General features: G+C 36.1%; 1 protein-coding gene across 2 annotated transcripts in view; it reads right to left on the minus strand.

Annotated features, from left to right (window-relative positions):
- LOC145664550 (cilia- and flagella-associated protein 184-like) overlaps positions 1 to 16,129 on the minus strand; it is a 144,884-nt gene that overhangs the window by 88,373 nt on the left and 40,382 nt on the right. For both annotated transcript variants that reach the window (XM_081731317.1, XM_081731316.1), the window contains one exon: positions 7,695 to 8,045. In XM_081731317.1, coding sequence (XP_081587443.1) covers positions 7,695 to 8,045 — 351 coding nt within the window. The remainder of the gene's footprint in view (positions 1 to 7,694; positions 8,046 to 16,129) is intronic.

The following is a 16,129-nucleotide window of genomic DNA, read 5'->3' on the forward strand; positions in this document are numbered from 1 at the left end:
CCTGCAATAATAGGAAACCCCAAAAACAGGGACATTAGGGTTGTTGAGAATTAGAAAGACGTTTAGTCCAAACCTGAATTTCGATACAAATATATCAGTGTGGCAAACTGCAAATAAGACAATAAAGTAAATTGTTAAGAATGACGATTTTATTATCATGAGGGCAAAGGATGACATAAGTTACAAAATGATCTTACTTAAGCAGTCCAGACAAGATGAATGGTAAGAAATACATATCAGAGGAAAGAGCTTCTCTCCTTTTTCATAAAAATTTCGCAAAACAAGAAAAATGTTACATAATGCAGTGGTGCCCTCCCTTATGTCCATGACGCACCCCTCCAATTGTCTATCCGTAGGTGTTCTTCCATGAAACAAATCTTTTCGATTAATTTTTACACTCCCTCAAACATATTTATATAGATTTTTACCCCCCCCCCCAAATATTTCAATGACGCAGTTTGCGTCATAGCCCCCCTTTGTGGACACCCCTGCATAATGTAAAGGTTTAATGTAGAAGCCTAACAGCACAAAAACAAACATCCACACGAAACGGAAAGAGACACACACCCTGAATAAGAATCACCAGTGGCGTAGCATACTTGCGGGCCTACCATGCAAGATAAAGAGATGGGACCCTAATTGGAAACTCAGTTGTTATTATTATTATTATTATTATTATTATTATTATTATTACCAAAAACTTGTTTCCTTTTCTAAATTTCTGACTCTGCTTAAGAGCATCTGTGCATATAACGATCATATATGCATGCACTTTTTGTCAATGAGCGGCCCCAAAGGCCAGACGGGATGGAAATCTCCGGGAGAGAGGAACAAAAAAAAAACTTTGTATGATAAATTCTAGGTCAAAGTTCGAACCACTTGCTTTTGACAGGCGCTTTTTTGTTTCTTTTTACAGGAACAGAAAAATTCTGGCGGCTAAGAAATTACAGTATATAATATTGCAAATTTGCAAGTGGATTTATTTACATTGCAGTTTGTGGTAATAAAAGAATTCTCATTAGAAGACATTAATATAAAAATAAGGTTTTATTTCTTCATCCATCGCAAATCATAGAGGCCAACTATACCTCACCCTTCCCCCGAATATTGATATCGAACATTTAGTATGTTGATATATCGATGTCGATATATTTCCGATATCGAATGTTGATATATCACAATATCGATATCACGATTAAGATATATCGACATATCTCACAGGCCTAGATCCGAGAAATGATGCTTGAAATATACTGGATTCAACAATCAAAATCTAAATGTGTTCTTCCATTTTCGTACCCAAGGTTGAGGGGAAAAGGGGTGTACTCGAACAAAAATTGTAAGCGAAAAAATTTCTTAAAATAAAAGTAGTTATACTTCCCCTTAATAGAAAACTAGTATTACTGTAATTTACCCTTAACTTCCGTTTCTGATTATCATCACAAGTAAAGCAGGGCACATACTTTACATAGTATTGCAGGGACCTCAGTGGCTCAGTAATAGAGCGTTTACCTCTGGTTCAGGTACTCCTTGGTTCGATCCCAGCACGCGCCAAGTGAACTTTGGGTTCTCCCGTTAATCCCACTTTCTTCATTGCGCCATTTCATTCATTTCTCATCATCACCATCTCCTTTAGCCTAACCGGCTTAATCGTGGGACGTAAAACTCAAAGATTTCATATAGCAATATACTCTATAATTGTTCACAGCTAAGCGAACCGGAAGAAGAAATTCCTGTGATATTAAAGTAGAATGTTCTACAAAATAATCGTCACACACTGAGAGTTACAAGACTAATAGAACTAGAAATTAGATATTTTATTCCTTTTTTCTCCCAGACTAAAAGACTTCTGCATTTTGCTGAGATTGTCATTTTTTTTTAAAAAAAAACATAAGTTCCCATTTCCGAGCTAATTCTGGCTACCGGAGTTGCAAAGTAATCGGTACCCGAAAGTATAAAGTTTGTTGACTCTCAAATCTCGACAGTTTTTTAAAAGATTTCACATTTCATGTTGTTATTTCTTCGTTATAAAAACACCCGTGGTTGACTCTATTCATGGTGAATTACTGAACTTATACATTTACAATTATTGAAAAATGAATAATTATTTTAAATAAAAAATCATTATAGTTCACTGAAATGCAGCAGTAGATGCATAAAATAAGAAAGGGAATGAAAATATTGTTTATTTGTTGAGACGTACAAACTGAATATGATATCCATACTCTTGCGTGACAAAGTTTGAAGACATGAGGCTCGTGTGGTTACTGATCCTGCTTTCTAGGAATGAATATAGGCAAGTTGGAGCGAGTCTTATTTGAAACTTGAATCGACTCGCAAAATTTTCTTCAACTGAAGTCGAGTTCATTCAAAACGAAGCATATTCTGTGCATAGTTTTAAATTTTCTGGAAAGAAGACATAAGGACGTGAGGAACAAGAATACGAAGGGTCATACAGGATTTTAATGTCCACTGCACTTCAACTATACCAATAATAATAATAATAATAATAATAATAATAATAATAATAATAATAATAATAATAATAATAATAATAATAATAATAATAATATAGAGGACGCTTGAAACATTCATTCATTTGATCGCTTTCAAAATGAATACCAAACTTTGTTGTCAAACAAAATACTTAACTTCCAGTAGAACTCTAGATCTCCGAGACACATCTAGGATAATGTCAAAGGCTTAACACATGCTTTGTTCTCGTGTCGTTCGGTTGTACTCATTGGACGTACTGATCTGAAGTACATTCTAATAAACCCAATGGGTAGCGTAGGTCATACCTTCCATTCCAGACTACTAATGCAAACTAAAAAAGGCAACAAAAGATACGAAAAAGAAAGAAGAAAATGAATGAGTGCTATTTTACTGCTAAATTTCTATCAGAAACACCCTATTTTAAAAGTCCAAATTGAATCATAATGAAAAGTTATAAATGTTCAAAAGGAAAATTGGATGAATCTGTGTTTGCAGCCATTATTTTATGCGAAACAAATGATACTGCCTGGAGGGAAATCGAACCGAGATTTTCCTTTGGAAGTCTTGAAGGATACCACTATTCCATCGATTGCTCTACCCAAACTTTGTTTAACAAATGGTGTAGTGTTTCTTTCTGAGAACGATAACACGAAAAGTGTATACTGCAGATCAATGAAGTGTTACGGATATTCTGGCAATTTCCTTTCCTTTTCGCAACCAACATTCGTAAATCGTCTGTATCATGATACGGATGTTTGCTTCTACATTTTTAAGGATTGTTCGTCTAGTATGAAAAGTCGATTCTTCACGATTGGTTTGTAAAAAGACAACTTCGGTGTGAACAGGATTTGAACCTATGTTGGATAGCTGTATTACTGGTAAGTCCATTAGGCTATCCGTACAGTATCAGTCCATCTAATAGTGTAACCCAAATATTACTAACTTCAAACCTGATCTTTGAAACGAACCGGCTTCTTCCTCTAAGGTTATTTAGACCAAAGTGCACAACGAAATTTATTTATTCGACGACCTAGAGACAAAATTAGTGCCCACTAATAATAAAATTTAATAATGTCTTCTAACGAGAATTTTTTTATTACTACAAACTGCAATGTAAATAAATCCACTTGCAAATTTGCAATATTATATACTGTAATTTCTTAGCCGCCAGAAATTTTCTGTTCCCGAAAAAAAGTAACACAAAAGCATCTGTCAAAAGCAAGTGCTTCGAACTTTGACCTAGAATTTATCACACGAAAGTTTATTTTTGTTCCTCTCTCTCAGAGATTTCCATCCCATCTGGCCTTTGGCGCCGCTCATTGACAAAAAGTGCACATATGATCCCTATAATGTAGAGATGCTCTTAGTCAGTCAGAAATTTTGAAAAGGAAATGAGTTTTTAATAATAATAATAATAATAATAATAATAATAATAATAATAATTATTATTATTATTATTATTATTATTATTATTATTATTATTATTATTAGTAGTAGTAGTAGTAGTAGTAGTAGTAGTAGTAGTATAACAATTGAGTTTCCAATTAGGGTCCCATCTCTTTATCTTGCATGGTAGGTCCGCAAGTATGCTACACCACTGGTGTGTCTTATTCTGGGTTTGTATTTCTTTCTGTGTCGAGTGAATGTTTGTTTTTGTGCTGTTAATCTTTTATATTAAACATTTACATTATGCAACATTTTTAATTTCTTATGAGATTATTTTTTGGAAAATGGAGAGAAACTGCTTTCTTACCACTCATCTTGTTTGAACTGCTTAAGAGATTATTTTGCAACTTTTTATGTCATCCATTGCCCTCACGATAATAAAATCGTCATTCTTAACAATTTATTTTATTCTCTTACTTGCAGTTTGCCACACTGATATATTTGTAACGAAATTCAGGTTTGGACCAACGCCTTTTGTAATTCTCAACAACCCCAACGACTCTGTTTTTGGGTTGCTTACTATTGCAGGAAAGGGAGAATTGCAGGTCGTAATACACCTTTGAAGTTGTCCATAGAACATTCTTACCGAATTTGGAATGCCGAAAAAGCTAGTTAGTTTAATTAAAATATGATTCAATGAATCCCAAAGCAAAGTAAAATACTAGTAGAAAAATTCTTGTCCACGTCAAGAATGGCCTGAAACAAGGAGATGCGTTGTCGCACTTATTATTCAACTTGGTTCCGGAGTAGGCTATAAGGAAAATCAAAGACAGCAATCAAGGCCTAGAGTATGGTACTGATTAGGTTATAGCGTATGCTGATGATGTAAATACAATAGAAGATGATAGAACAATACAAAAAGAGATTAGCTTAATTTTATTTGCTAAATTAAATATATGTAAAGTTTAGCTGGATGAACAGTCTTTTCATACTTAGAATTTGGTGTTTTTTACTAATTTTAATAGCATAAATTATATATAAGCTCACAGAGAACAATTCTCTTTTGTTTGATTCAGATAACAATCTTTCAAATAGATTTCTAACCAAATCTCCTTTGCAGAAAGCCCAACTGATTTTATTTGCCTGACTTTACTGTTTATGATTATCCAAAGAACGTTTTTGACTATATTAGTGTAATTATTAGATTGGCTAGTAATTTAAGTAAAGTTTACCAAATCTTTCGGCAGTGAAGTTATATGAGACGTGGGCCTACATGAGCTCTCACCGAAAATTAAATCTGGGTCCCCTGTGTCAAAGACGCGGCTCTAACTATATTGTCACAAGGAAGCTTAATTATTAAATTGAATTGACAAGTTAAATTATCTTCATAAAGATCCGTAATTTGTGGTGTGGTGTACTGGACTATTGAGAGCCTCGAAAGTTCAAAGCCTGTGATCATTATGGTTTCCTACTCAGTTGTGGTAGTCTTAAGAAACTAAAAAGGGGTGACACCTTGTGACTTTATATACTAAATAAAGTTTTTCTATCTTTGTTTTTCAGCTGCATCTTTCTCAACTCTACAATCTTATCAAAGAAGTTGTTTTGAATGGAGACGTGATGAAACTAAATGTTAAAAAATGTGATGAGATACTCAGAACTTAATAAGGGATGACAATCTATCAGAAGTTGATGTCTTTAATCTGGAAATTTTGTGGAAGAGAAAAATATTCGTACTTAACGCCTAAGTGGCGTGTCTTGTTCCATAATGAACATGATTCCCCATTAAGACTGCCAACACTAGCAACGAACAAATCAAACAAAAATATAGAAATTTAGCTGAGAAAAATCCCTTTCTAAGTATTATTTTCCTTCAATTTGTTGTGAATGAAACAGGATTTGGTCAAACAAGAATTCCTATTGTGCCGAACACAGTCGACAGCCCAGCTGTGTAATAATTATGTAGCATAAGGCGTTCGGCGAAACAGAATCGGTCAAACAGGAACACACGAGTAAATTAATGAAAAAGAAACAGAACAGGTGGAGGCAGAAAATGGTAAAACTTATAAAATACAAGATAGAAGAAAACAGAGATTAGCCAGCAGAAATGGATTGGACATATTTAAGAAAAACTAATACAGAAACATTCACATAATTCCTAACAAGTAATGAAAAAACTAAATTTAATTAGTTTAATTGTAATAAAGTGGGATATTAAAGAACAAAATTAAAAACAGAATACGAAAAACCCTATTAAAGAAAATTTCGATACAAGAAAAGGAAAAATTTGAAAAAAGTAAACTAAAAAGGGAAAGATAAGGAAGCAATAGAATTACTGAAACAAACAACAATTGGACATAATATGTAGTCCAAGACTTGATGAAACATTGAACAACATTATTTTAATATTTTTCAGGGTAGAACATATTGATCTTTCCGATTTCACAAAGACATTGCTCAGGATAGGGAAGGAGTAGAGTTGTGGTGACGCATCATAGTGTGTCATTTTATAAATAAGTTTTATTAAATGTAATTTTCTAAATAAATTTTATTACATGCAATTTTATTATTATTCTTTTGTTATAAGTGCACGCAATGTCTTGATCGGCAGAACATCCTGTGTTTCTTACGGAAGAGTTTCATAAAACTTTTAATTCAGTAATCAAAATCCAGCAAGCTTTTTGCATTCACTTTGTTCGATCGGCATGGTCCATTTTCACTGGATCAACAATTAGAAGTTGGGTATCAAATTTTAAAGCGTTTCAAAGACAAATATTTTCTGATCATCTTGTCTCTTGGCCCGAGAGATCACCTGATCTCACACCATGCCATTTGTTTCTGTGGGACTACCTGAAGGAGAAGTTATATACAGATCGACCTGTCGACCCGTCGATGAACTGAATAATGCCATTACTGAAGAAATCAACTCTATTTCATGAAATATCACTCGCAAACTTCTGAAACAGGCTCCATCAGAGTAATGAAAACGGAGGTGGGTATTTGGAAGATGTTATTTTTAAAACCCATTAAAATAAAACTGAATTCAATGTATCTTCAAATAACAAAATAATTTTGTCTGCACTTAGATTTATTTTCATTCAACTCATTTTTGAAATTAGTAAGATCAATATGCCCCAACCTTTATTTGCTAGATGAATTTTGAGCTAAGCTAGTCATTTACAATTGAATACTCCAAGTTTGTAAACCACACGGAGAGGAGCGAAGTAGAAAATCTGACTTTAAGAAAAATCAATCGTGAAGTGCAAACAAGAACATCGACAGCTTTGTCTATGGTTCTCCAAGCATATTACACATGGATTCATTACAGCATGTAATTGTTTCCCCTATTGTCCTATCTCATGACCACTCTTCCTTTGATCTGGTGCTTGTCTCTGATATTTATCTGGCATACATTGGCTAATTGTAAATAGAATGACTAATCAGAAAATGAAAATGAAATGAAAGCTTTGAGTTTTACGTCCCACGGTTATGCCGGTTAGGCTAAAGGAGACGGTGATTATGAGAGATGAGTGAAATGATGGAATGAAGAAAGTGGGAGGAAACGGGAGAACCCCGAGAAAACCCACAAGCACGGTGTTTGTCCACCACAAAGTTCACTTGGCGGGGGCTGGGATCGAACCAGGGACCCCAAGCACCAGAGGTGAACGCTCTACCATTGAGCCACCGCGCTCCCCAATGACTAATCAGAATAACATTATGCTGGCGCATTACTATGTCATGACACATCCTTTGGGAAATGATACATTAAACAGTTAAACATTTGTGGAAATAGCAAGTGACAAAAAAAATCTTACCCTGGCTACTTCTTCTTCCATATCTTCAAGTTTAAACCGTTTTTCTTCAATCTCTGCAGAAGTTGCATACAGCTTCTCTCGAACATGAGCCATAATGTGAATAGCTGATGAAGCCTTTTTCCTCAATTTGCTTAGCTCTTCATCTCTTTCCTCTATTTTCTCTGAATACGTCTGATTCTCCATTCGAAGTTGTTCGTAGTCCATCAGATGATAGCCTTCACCTAACTCATCCAGAGATTTAAGTTTAGCTTCCTTCTCTGCTACTCTGTCACGAAGCTTTATATACGCAAGACGAATTTCTTCTACCTCCTTTGATTTCTGAATTTGGCGTGTTGCTAGTTGCTCTATCACCTGGAAAAATTAGGTGCAATGGAAGTTGAATACTTATGTATTTGAATCTTTAATGTTGATAGTTAACTAATAAGTTGAACACTGAAAGGACATTTTCAAAAATAACATAAATTAAAACATATCTGGGGGACGTCTTTTGATGGTTGAAGAGTTGAAGTTAGTATTAATGTACATTTTCCCATTAAGTGACAATATCTACCATTAAACAGAATAAAAATTTCTCCTACAGGCAGATATTGTCTTAAAACCTCACTTCATCTTGCGCGCCTGAAAGCCAGCGTTGTTCTTGTACTGCAAACAAATACTTATTCACATGCAAATACACTTCTGTTTGCCGATGACCTATAAGCTAATAGTAGCATATCTACTGCTGTCAGTCTGTCTTCTAAGTGGATAATGTGCTAGACCCTTCAAATTACTATCAGTATGCCTCTATACAGATACATTCTCTTATGCAAATTGCAATAGATTTTTATTTTATTTATTTATACATATTTCTGGGCATTATTACCAGACCATTATAACGGCCAATTTTGGCTGGGAAGGTCAGTGATGTATTTAGTAATTGTTTTGTCGCAAATTTTTGCATAAAATCTCAGGTTATCAATTATGTGCTAATTCTCATTGCTTATCATTAATTAACCTTAAACACTCCTGTTGCAGTAATTTTGCGACAACAGTGTCGACAGGGACAGCGTTTCAAAAAACATCCATTTTACGGACTTGCATTAAATAGCCTTTTTACATGGCAACACTGCATCAACTTTGTCACATTTTCGCATCAATGGACAAATGTTGATTCATACTGCACATATACACAGAGATTCACCCGCAGGGAATCAGTTTTGTGTAACTGAATATTGATTTTCTTCATTATGTACATTTTTTATTTTTTTTTTTTTTATTTTACACTTTCGTTCCTTTCTTTCGTTACTACGCAGAAACGTTACAAATACCAACACTGGTGATGATCTCGAAAATATCTACATAGAACACGCTTACATTTGTTTCAAGTCTCAGGTCTTTATCGTTTTTGGTTCAAAAGATATATAAGCAATCAAACTTTGGGTGGCGCAAGTTTACGGACACACTGTATATTCAGAATTTTAAACAAACAAACAATTTCTGATAGAACAATACTAAATATCTTTATTAATTTTCGTTTAGCGCATTAACGACATGTTGATTTCTACAATTTCTTGCGATGATGTCTGTGTTTTTAACGTTCTAGAACACTAAATTCAGATTGTATACTAGAGTATACGAGAGAATTTAAAAATGGGTTTGACGTGCTGTATCAATAAAAGATGTCTATCGTATACCCTAGAAAGTTTAATATGTTTAGAAAATCTAGTGAATGGGTATCGTACAGTGACGCACTCATCGGGGATCCCACCAGATTCGAACCCTCTCAAAGCTTCGTAGCTTTTAAATAATATACTTGTGATTTATCTGCGTCAGGGGTGCACTCACGATGCGTCCACGCTGTCGGGACCTGCTTCAATCTTTCGATTTTCGATCTCCCTAACAAAAATTTCTATGGGTGGGTGCTTGGTATCGTGTAAATTTGTGAGTACTAATAGGGTGTCGCTAATAGGAAGTTAAGTTGGAAAACACTGGTTTTGCGAATTATCGACATTTTGTGAGTGTAAGTTTAAAGCAAGTTAAGGCTCAACAAATTTAACGATGATCGTGTTTGTGTTTTAAATACATGTTTGTCTGTTGGCACGAATTATTTTCTCGAGATTCAGCCAGGAGAAATTTCAAATACGTTTCCACAGCGGAGACTTCTTGCATGCAACATCTCCTCCAGATAGACAGTAGTTTCTATAGAAGCTACAAGCTTTCTTTCAATATTTAGTGTTTTATCAACTACAATTCGAATATTTGTGTGGGGTCCCTGAAGTAAATCTTCATTGTATTTCATTTTCCTTGTGTGTTTAGTGTTAGTTATAAGACGAATTTTTCAGTATGAGTTGTATTCTTGAGAATACTCTTCGTATCAACTTTGGGAAAAGGAGTCAAAATCCACCCTCTATATTCGTACATAAATGGATATGAAGCATATTTAAATTGAACATTGATCAAGTGCACAGTGCTGGAATGGACTTTATTCTCAAACCTCTCTATATTAAGTTAGTAGCCACAGTGTTATGTGAAAGGATTCTCAACACTACTCATAGTAAGATCAAATACAGTGAAAACAACGGTAACTATGTCTAGCTGATGTTCTGTTGGTCTAGCTGATAATAGTGTTACGCTCATTAAAATGATTTTATAGCCGAAGGAACGTAGTAATCACCAATTGACAATAGAATGAGAACCACATGAGCTCCCATCGGGAATCGAATTCGGATCCGTACTCCACGAGGATAACCACGAGGATTTTTTTTTTTTTTTTTACTGAGAAAGAATAGTAATGGAATTCCAATGAAACGAAATCTATCTGTTTAACGTCCTACGATCACTGGCGCAAATCCCGGGGGGACGAGGGGGACATGTCCCCCCAATCTTGGACCTGGGGGACTGTCCCCCCCAATAATCTGACTTAAAAAGTGCTTTTTGGGATAAGTGTTATGATTTGTGTCTGACTGCCACAAAGGAATGTGAGATGAAATTGGTTTCCCTTGGCTTTTTAAAAAGAATCGTATTCTGTAGTGTTTCAAACTGAACTTCGTAATGTAGTGGTCTCATCAATATGTATTAATTCCACTTCCGCTACTTGGGCACAAATTGCAACAAATGCCAGAGGAGGATATGCCCCTCTCCTCATGCTGGAAAATTGTATCAGCTGTAGGTACGGACACAAATTCCGGGGAAATGGGGACACACGTCCCCCCACCATTGAATCTGGAGGCTCTTCCAATAATCCGATTTGAAAAGTGCTCTTTGCAGTTAAGTGTGATGATTTGTATCCGACTGCCACAACGGAAAGTGAGATGAAATTTGTTTCTCTTGGCTTTTACATTTTTAATGAAAATGAAGGCGTGCGACTGTGCGTGACGTAACCTGATATGAAATCTTATCTCCTCCTCTCCCCTAGGCCCTAGCATACGAAGAGAAATACGCATTTCATCTATTTGTAGCATCAGCCTAGGCATCTACTCATACTTCGTAACCTAACTAACTGTATAGCCTGTGAAACCCGGAGGTTCAATGCCGCGTTCACAAAAGCTCTCCACTGACTTCTATCCTTAGCCAACTGGATCCAGTTTCTACTTTGTATTCCTATTTTTGCGAGATCCATCTTAATATTGCCTTCCCATCCAGTGGCGGCGTAAAGGCGAGGCAAGCGGTGCCCTCGCCCCGGGCCCCACTTTGTGGGGGGCCCCGGACGGTAGGTAAAAAATAATTACTACAGAACCTTGTTAGTATGAGCCGTACAAAGGCCGTCAAGGTTTATAATCCACACCTTCCCTAAAAGTAAACGCAATTAATTGTCGATCGATATTACACCGAATAACTGATGAAACAACAAATATCTGTCTAATAAAACTAATCAGTGCCGGATTACGTGTAAGCAGAACAAGCTATAGCTTAGGGCCTCACTCTCTTGGGGACCTGGAAAGAAATTTAATTTATGAGAAATTTATTTCCACGCTCTTGGGGGGGGGGGCAAAAAATATAAAGGAAAAGGCTGAATGTAAGTGAAAAAAATATAATACAAGCGTTTCACTCTCTTGCCCTCCCCCCCAAAAAATAAAGGAAACAACTGAATGTAGGGGGGAAAAATAAAATAAAAGTTTCACTCTCTTGGGGCCCCAAATAAACTTAAAGGAAAAATGTATGTGGATTAAAATATGAATAAAATAAAGGAAAGTGTAGATTAAAAAGGAAAAGAGCTGAGTGTACATTAAAATATAATAAAAATTGAAGTATATTGTGTTGTTTACATTCTAAGGTCTTATGATGCAAGTAATGGGACCCTGTCTGCTAGCCTGCTTACTAAAATACCACTGCTTATTTATTTATCAGTTCAAGGGAAGGGCACAAAGAAGGGAACAACGTGCATAATGCTTTATTAGGGTACTAGCATTCTGTTGCTAACTAAAAGCTCTTTGGTGCAGACACTATAGTCGCTGATTTACTTGTTTTCCTTTTGTGTTTTTTCTTTTGTCCTTTACAAGTCGAATTTTCAGCGAGCGAAACCCTTTTGCTTAGCTAGTTTCCCCGTTTTTGCTCTTGTTTTTTGACATATGAATTTACACTTCAGCCCATAAATTTAGAGAGAAGAAAATGTTCAATAAAAAAAAGTTCAAATATTCAAAAGAAAAAATACGTGAATTATATGTTATATTACTTCCTTCTATATTTAGATGGATTGTTTATTATTATTATTATTACTTTGCCAACTTCGTGCAGAGCTAGATAGCGAGGAAAGGCTAAAAGCATGTTACTCTGGTTTTGCTTTGTTCTAACCGAATGAACTGGACGACGTAGAGTTATTTCAGGATTGTAAAAATATAATCCATTCTCTAAGGTGTGCTCAGAAAGCTAAAGAACAACTTGACTATTCCCCACAAGGCATACTGAAATATGTATCTTCAATGGGGATTGAAGCTTACAAAAGTTTGGCAACCGCTCTTCAGATTTTCATAACACTGCCCGTATATGTCGCATCTTTCACCAAATTAAGCTGATAAAATCATACTTGCACTCCACAATTGGTCAAGAAAGATTCACGAATCTGGCCATTCTTTCTGTTGAAAATGAAATAACATCTACTTTGGATTTTGATAATATAGTTGAGATTTCCGCAGCAACCAAAGCAAGAAAGGCAACATTCTGAATGCTGGTGGAACACAGGCTACTAAGGTAGTGGAAATATCATTGAAAGTAGTTTCATGTTTCAACTTAAGACAATAAAAATATGAAAGTACCAAAAGAATAATAAAAAGCCGTCAAGATCTGTTAATTGACTGGTGATGGGTGGTAATGAAAAGTAGGGTGGTACAACCCATAGTAGAATTCTGTGTTCACATATTTAATCTGATATATTCCCAATTATTCAATACATTCAGGATTTTTGTTATAATATATTCTAATACTAAGAATGTTAGTAAATGGTAATGGAAAGTCATAAGTGACATAATATAAATATGAGTGAATTATTAAACACAAAATGATGTAACCATAATAAAAGTGTGAAATATGGAAACAATAGTAAAAAAGACAAGCAGGAGAGAAACATATTAGTGCTTAACTATTCACTGATATTTCGGTAAAAGTAGTGGGACTAAATAGATAGTATATTATCACTGAAGAGAAACCTAGTAAAAGATAAATGAAGAAGACACGCAGGACAGAAATTTATTCTAGCCATTATTTACTGATACTTCTGAAGAAAAAAAGTAAGTATCGTGTATGATCACTGGAGAGAAACCGAATGTTAAAGTGAATGGGGCTAACTGCAGGAGAAAAATCTAATCAAATAAAATTCATGTAGTGTAAACTCAGACAGGTGAGAAACCATGAATAAATTTAACCATATGAGAAATTGTACAGGAGGAACACCAAAGGCGAGAACCGAACAAGAAAATTCTAGAAAACTTAAAGCTTACATTTAAGAGTCTTCACTACAGCGAAATTAAACTACGCCTAATTTAAGAATTTTTCTGTGATATCTTCAAAACTAATAAAAATATTCGAAAAGCAGAAACGTAGTGAACTAGACAAAACGATTTTGCATGTGATAGCGTTATCACAACTCATCTATCTGCTTTCGATTTGCAACTGTAGATAGATTTAGCATTTTTTGCTGATTCTGTAAATAGCGGCATACCAAAAGCAAATAAGTGAATTGTGATAAAGGTATCACATGCAAAGTCGTATTGTCTAGTTCGCTACGTTTCTGCTTTTCGAATATTATTGTTTGTTTTGAAGATATTACAGAAAAAACTCTAAATTTAGCGGTAGTTTAATTTCGCTGTAGTGAAAGCCCTTAAAAATCGCGTCGGTTATATTATTATTTGCGATTTTTTTCAATATCAGCTCATTGTTACATTTTGCACATAAATTTGACTCTAAATGTATTATTAGGAGCATTACTCCTACTATTATATCTAATTACAATACGCGTTTAAACTAGGATAACTTAGATGTAGGATAAATTTTGGATTCTTTGTAGCTTCTGTTAAACTTGTATCTCTAACCCTTCTTCTATCGTGTCCCTTGCTTAAAAATGAATAAAAAATATAAGCAACGATAGCTGTGGTCCGGTTTTATTTTTAGATACCAGCCTGAAGGCGGTTCTTAGCATTAATAAAATAGACAGGGATGCTGAATGTCACCCAGATTTATTTAATATATCCCAAATTAAGATGGTTTAAGCACACACACCAACGGGAAAGGGGGGGAGTAGTAAACAGAAAGAATGATTATGTAAATGAATGTCGAAAATAAAAGTGTATAAATCACGACTGCTCGAAAAGGGGCCCCGATCTACTTCACTGGCCCCGGGCCCAAGTTTGCCTTTCGCCGCCACTGTTCCCATCTGGTCTAGGTCTTCCTAATGGTCGTTTTTCGATTGGTCTTACCACTAACACTTTGAAAGCGTTCCTACTTTCTTCCATCCTGGCTATGTGTCCTGCCCACCTAACCTCCTGGACTTGATGACCCTAACAATGTTTGGTAATGCGTATAATTTATCTAGTTCCTCGTTATGAAGTTTTCGCCATTCCCTATTCCCGTTCCTCTTGCGTCCGAATATTCGTCTGAGCATCTTGTTCTCAAATACCTTCAGTCTATGTTCTTCCCTCAGAGTAAGCGACCATATTTCGGAAGCATACAGAACAACAGGTATGATTATCGTTTTATATTTGGTCTAGGAATTAATTCGTGCGGGTGGACAAGAGATGGCGCAACGAACGGAGCGTCCCACAGTTCCGTGTATCCACACATGTGTTGCAAACCCCTGTCATCGCGTATCGTTCGTAGTATAGGGCAGTGGATTAAAGCGTCAACAACACCAGTTTGTAGTTAAGTGAACATGGCGCAATTTGTGCCTGATAAAGTGTTTTTGCGGGGTGTCCTGCTGCATTACTTTAACATGCAGAAATGTGCGACTGAAAGTCATCGTATTTTGGTGGAAGTGTGTGGTGATCATGCTCTAGCTGAGTGAACGTGTCAGAAGTGGTTTGCACGGTTTAGAAGTGGTGATTTCGGCTTGGCAGACCAAGAGCGAGCTGGACAGCCAAAAAAAATTCAAGACGAAGAATTGACAGCATTGCTCGAGCAGGATTCGTGTCAAACGCAGGAACAACTTGCAGCAGCATTAGGCGTTGATCAAACAACAGTCTCCAAACGCTTGAAAGCCATGGGAATGATTCAAAAGATGTCACATTGGGTTCCACATGAATTGAAAGACAGAGACGTTGAAAGACGAAAAACCATTTGCGAATTGCTGCTTCAACGACAGCGCAGAAAGGGGTTTCTGCATCGAATTATTACGGGTGATGAGAAGTAGATCCATTACGAGAACCCTAAACGAAAAAAGGCCTGGGTGAAACCAGGTGAACCAGGTCCATCACAACCAAAACGAGATATTCACTGTGCAAAGGTTATGCTGTGCATATAGTGGGATATGAAAGGTGTGGTGTACTATGAGCTGCGGCAACCGAGTGAAACTGTGAATGGAGAACGTTATCGACGACAATTAATGCGTTTGAAGCAAGCTCTGGCCAGAACACGACCAGAATGGGAGAACAGACATGATAAACTTATTGTTCAACATGATAGCGCTCGCCCACATGTCGCAAAACCGGTCAAAACCTATTTAGAAAATGTCGGATGGGAAGTTTTACCCCCCCCCCCCGCCGTATTCACCAGACGTTGCTCCTTCGGACTATTACTTGTTCGATTGCATGAACAACGATTTGATTGGACAGCGGTTTACTTCTTCAGAAGATATCGAAACATGGGTCTCTGACTGGATCGCTTCCAAGGATGAGGACTTCTTTCGCCACGGAATCCGTACATTGCCTGACAGATGGGCGAAAGTGGTGGCTAGCGATGGACAATATTTTTCTTAAGGTATTTATGTATTTTGTGTTTGTACTACAGCTTCAATGTGTGCGTACCAACCG

The sequence above is a fragment of the Thermobia domestica genome, chromosome 11 (assembly GCF_964235325.1).
Source record: "Thermobia domestica chromosome 11, izTheDome1.hap1.1, whole genome shotgun sequence".
Taxonomy (NCBI): Eukaryota; Metazoa; Arthropoda; class Insecta; order Zygentoma; family Lepismatidae; genus Thermobia; species Thermobia domestica.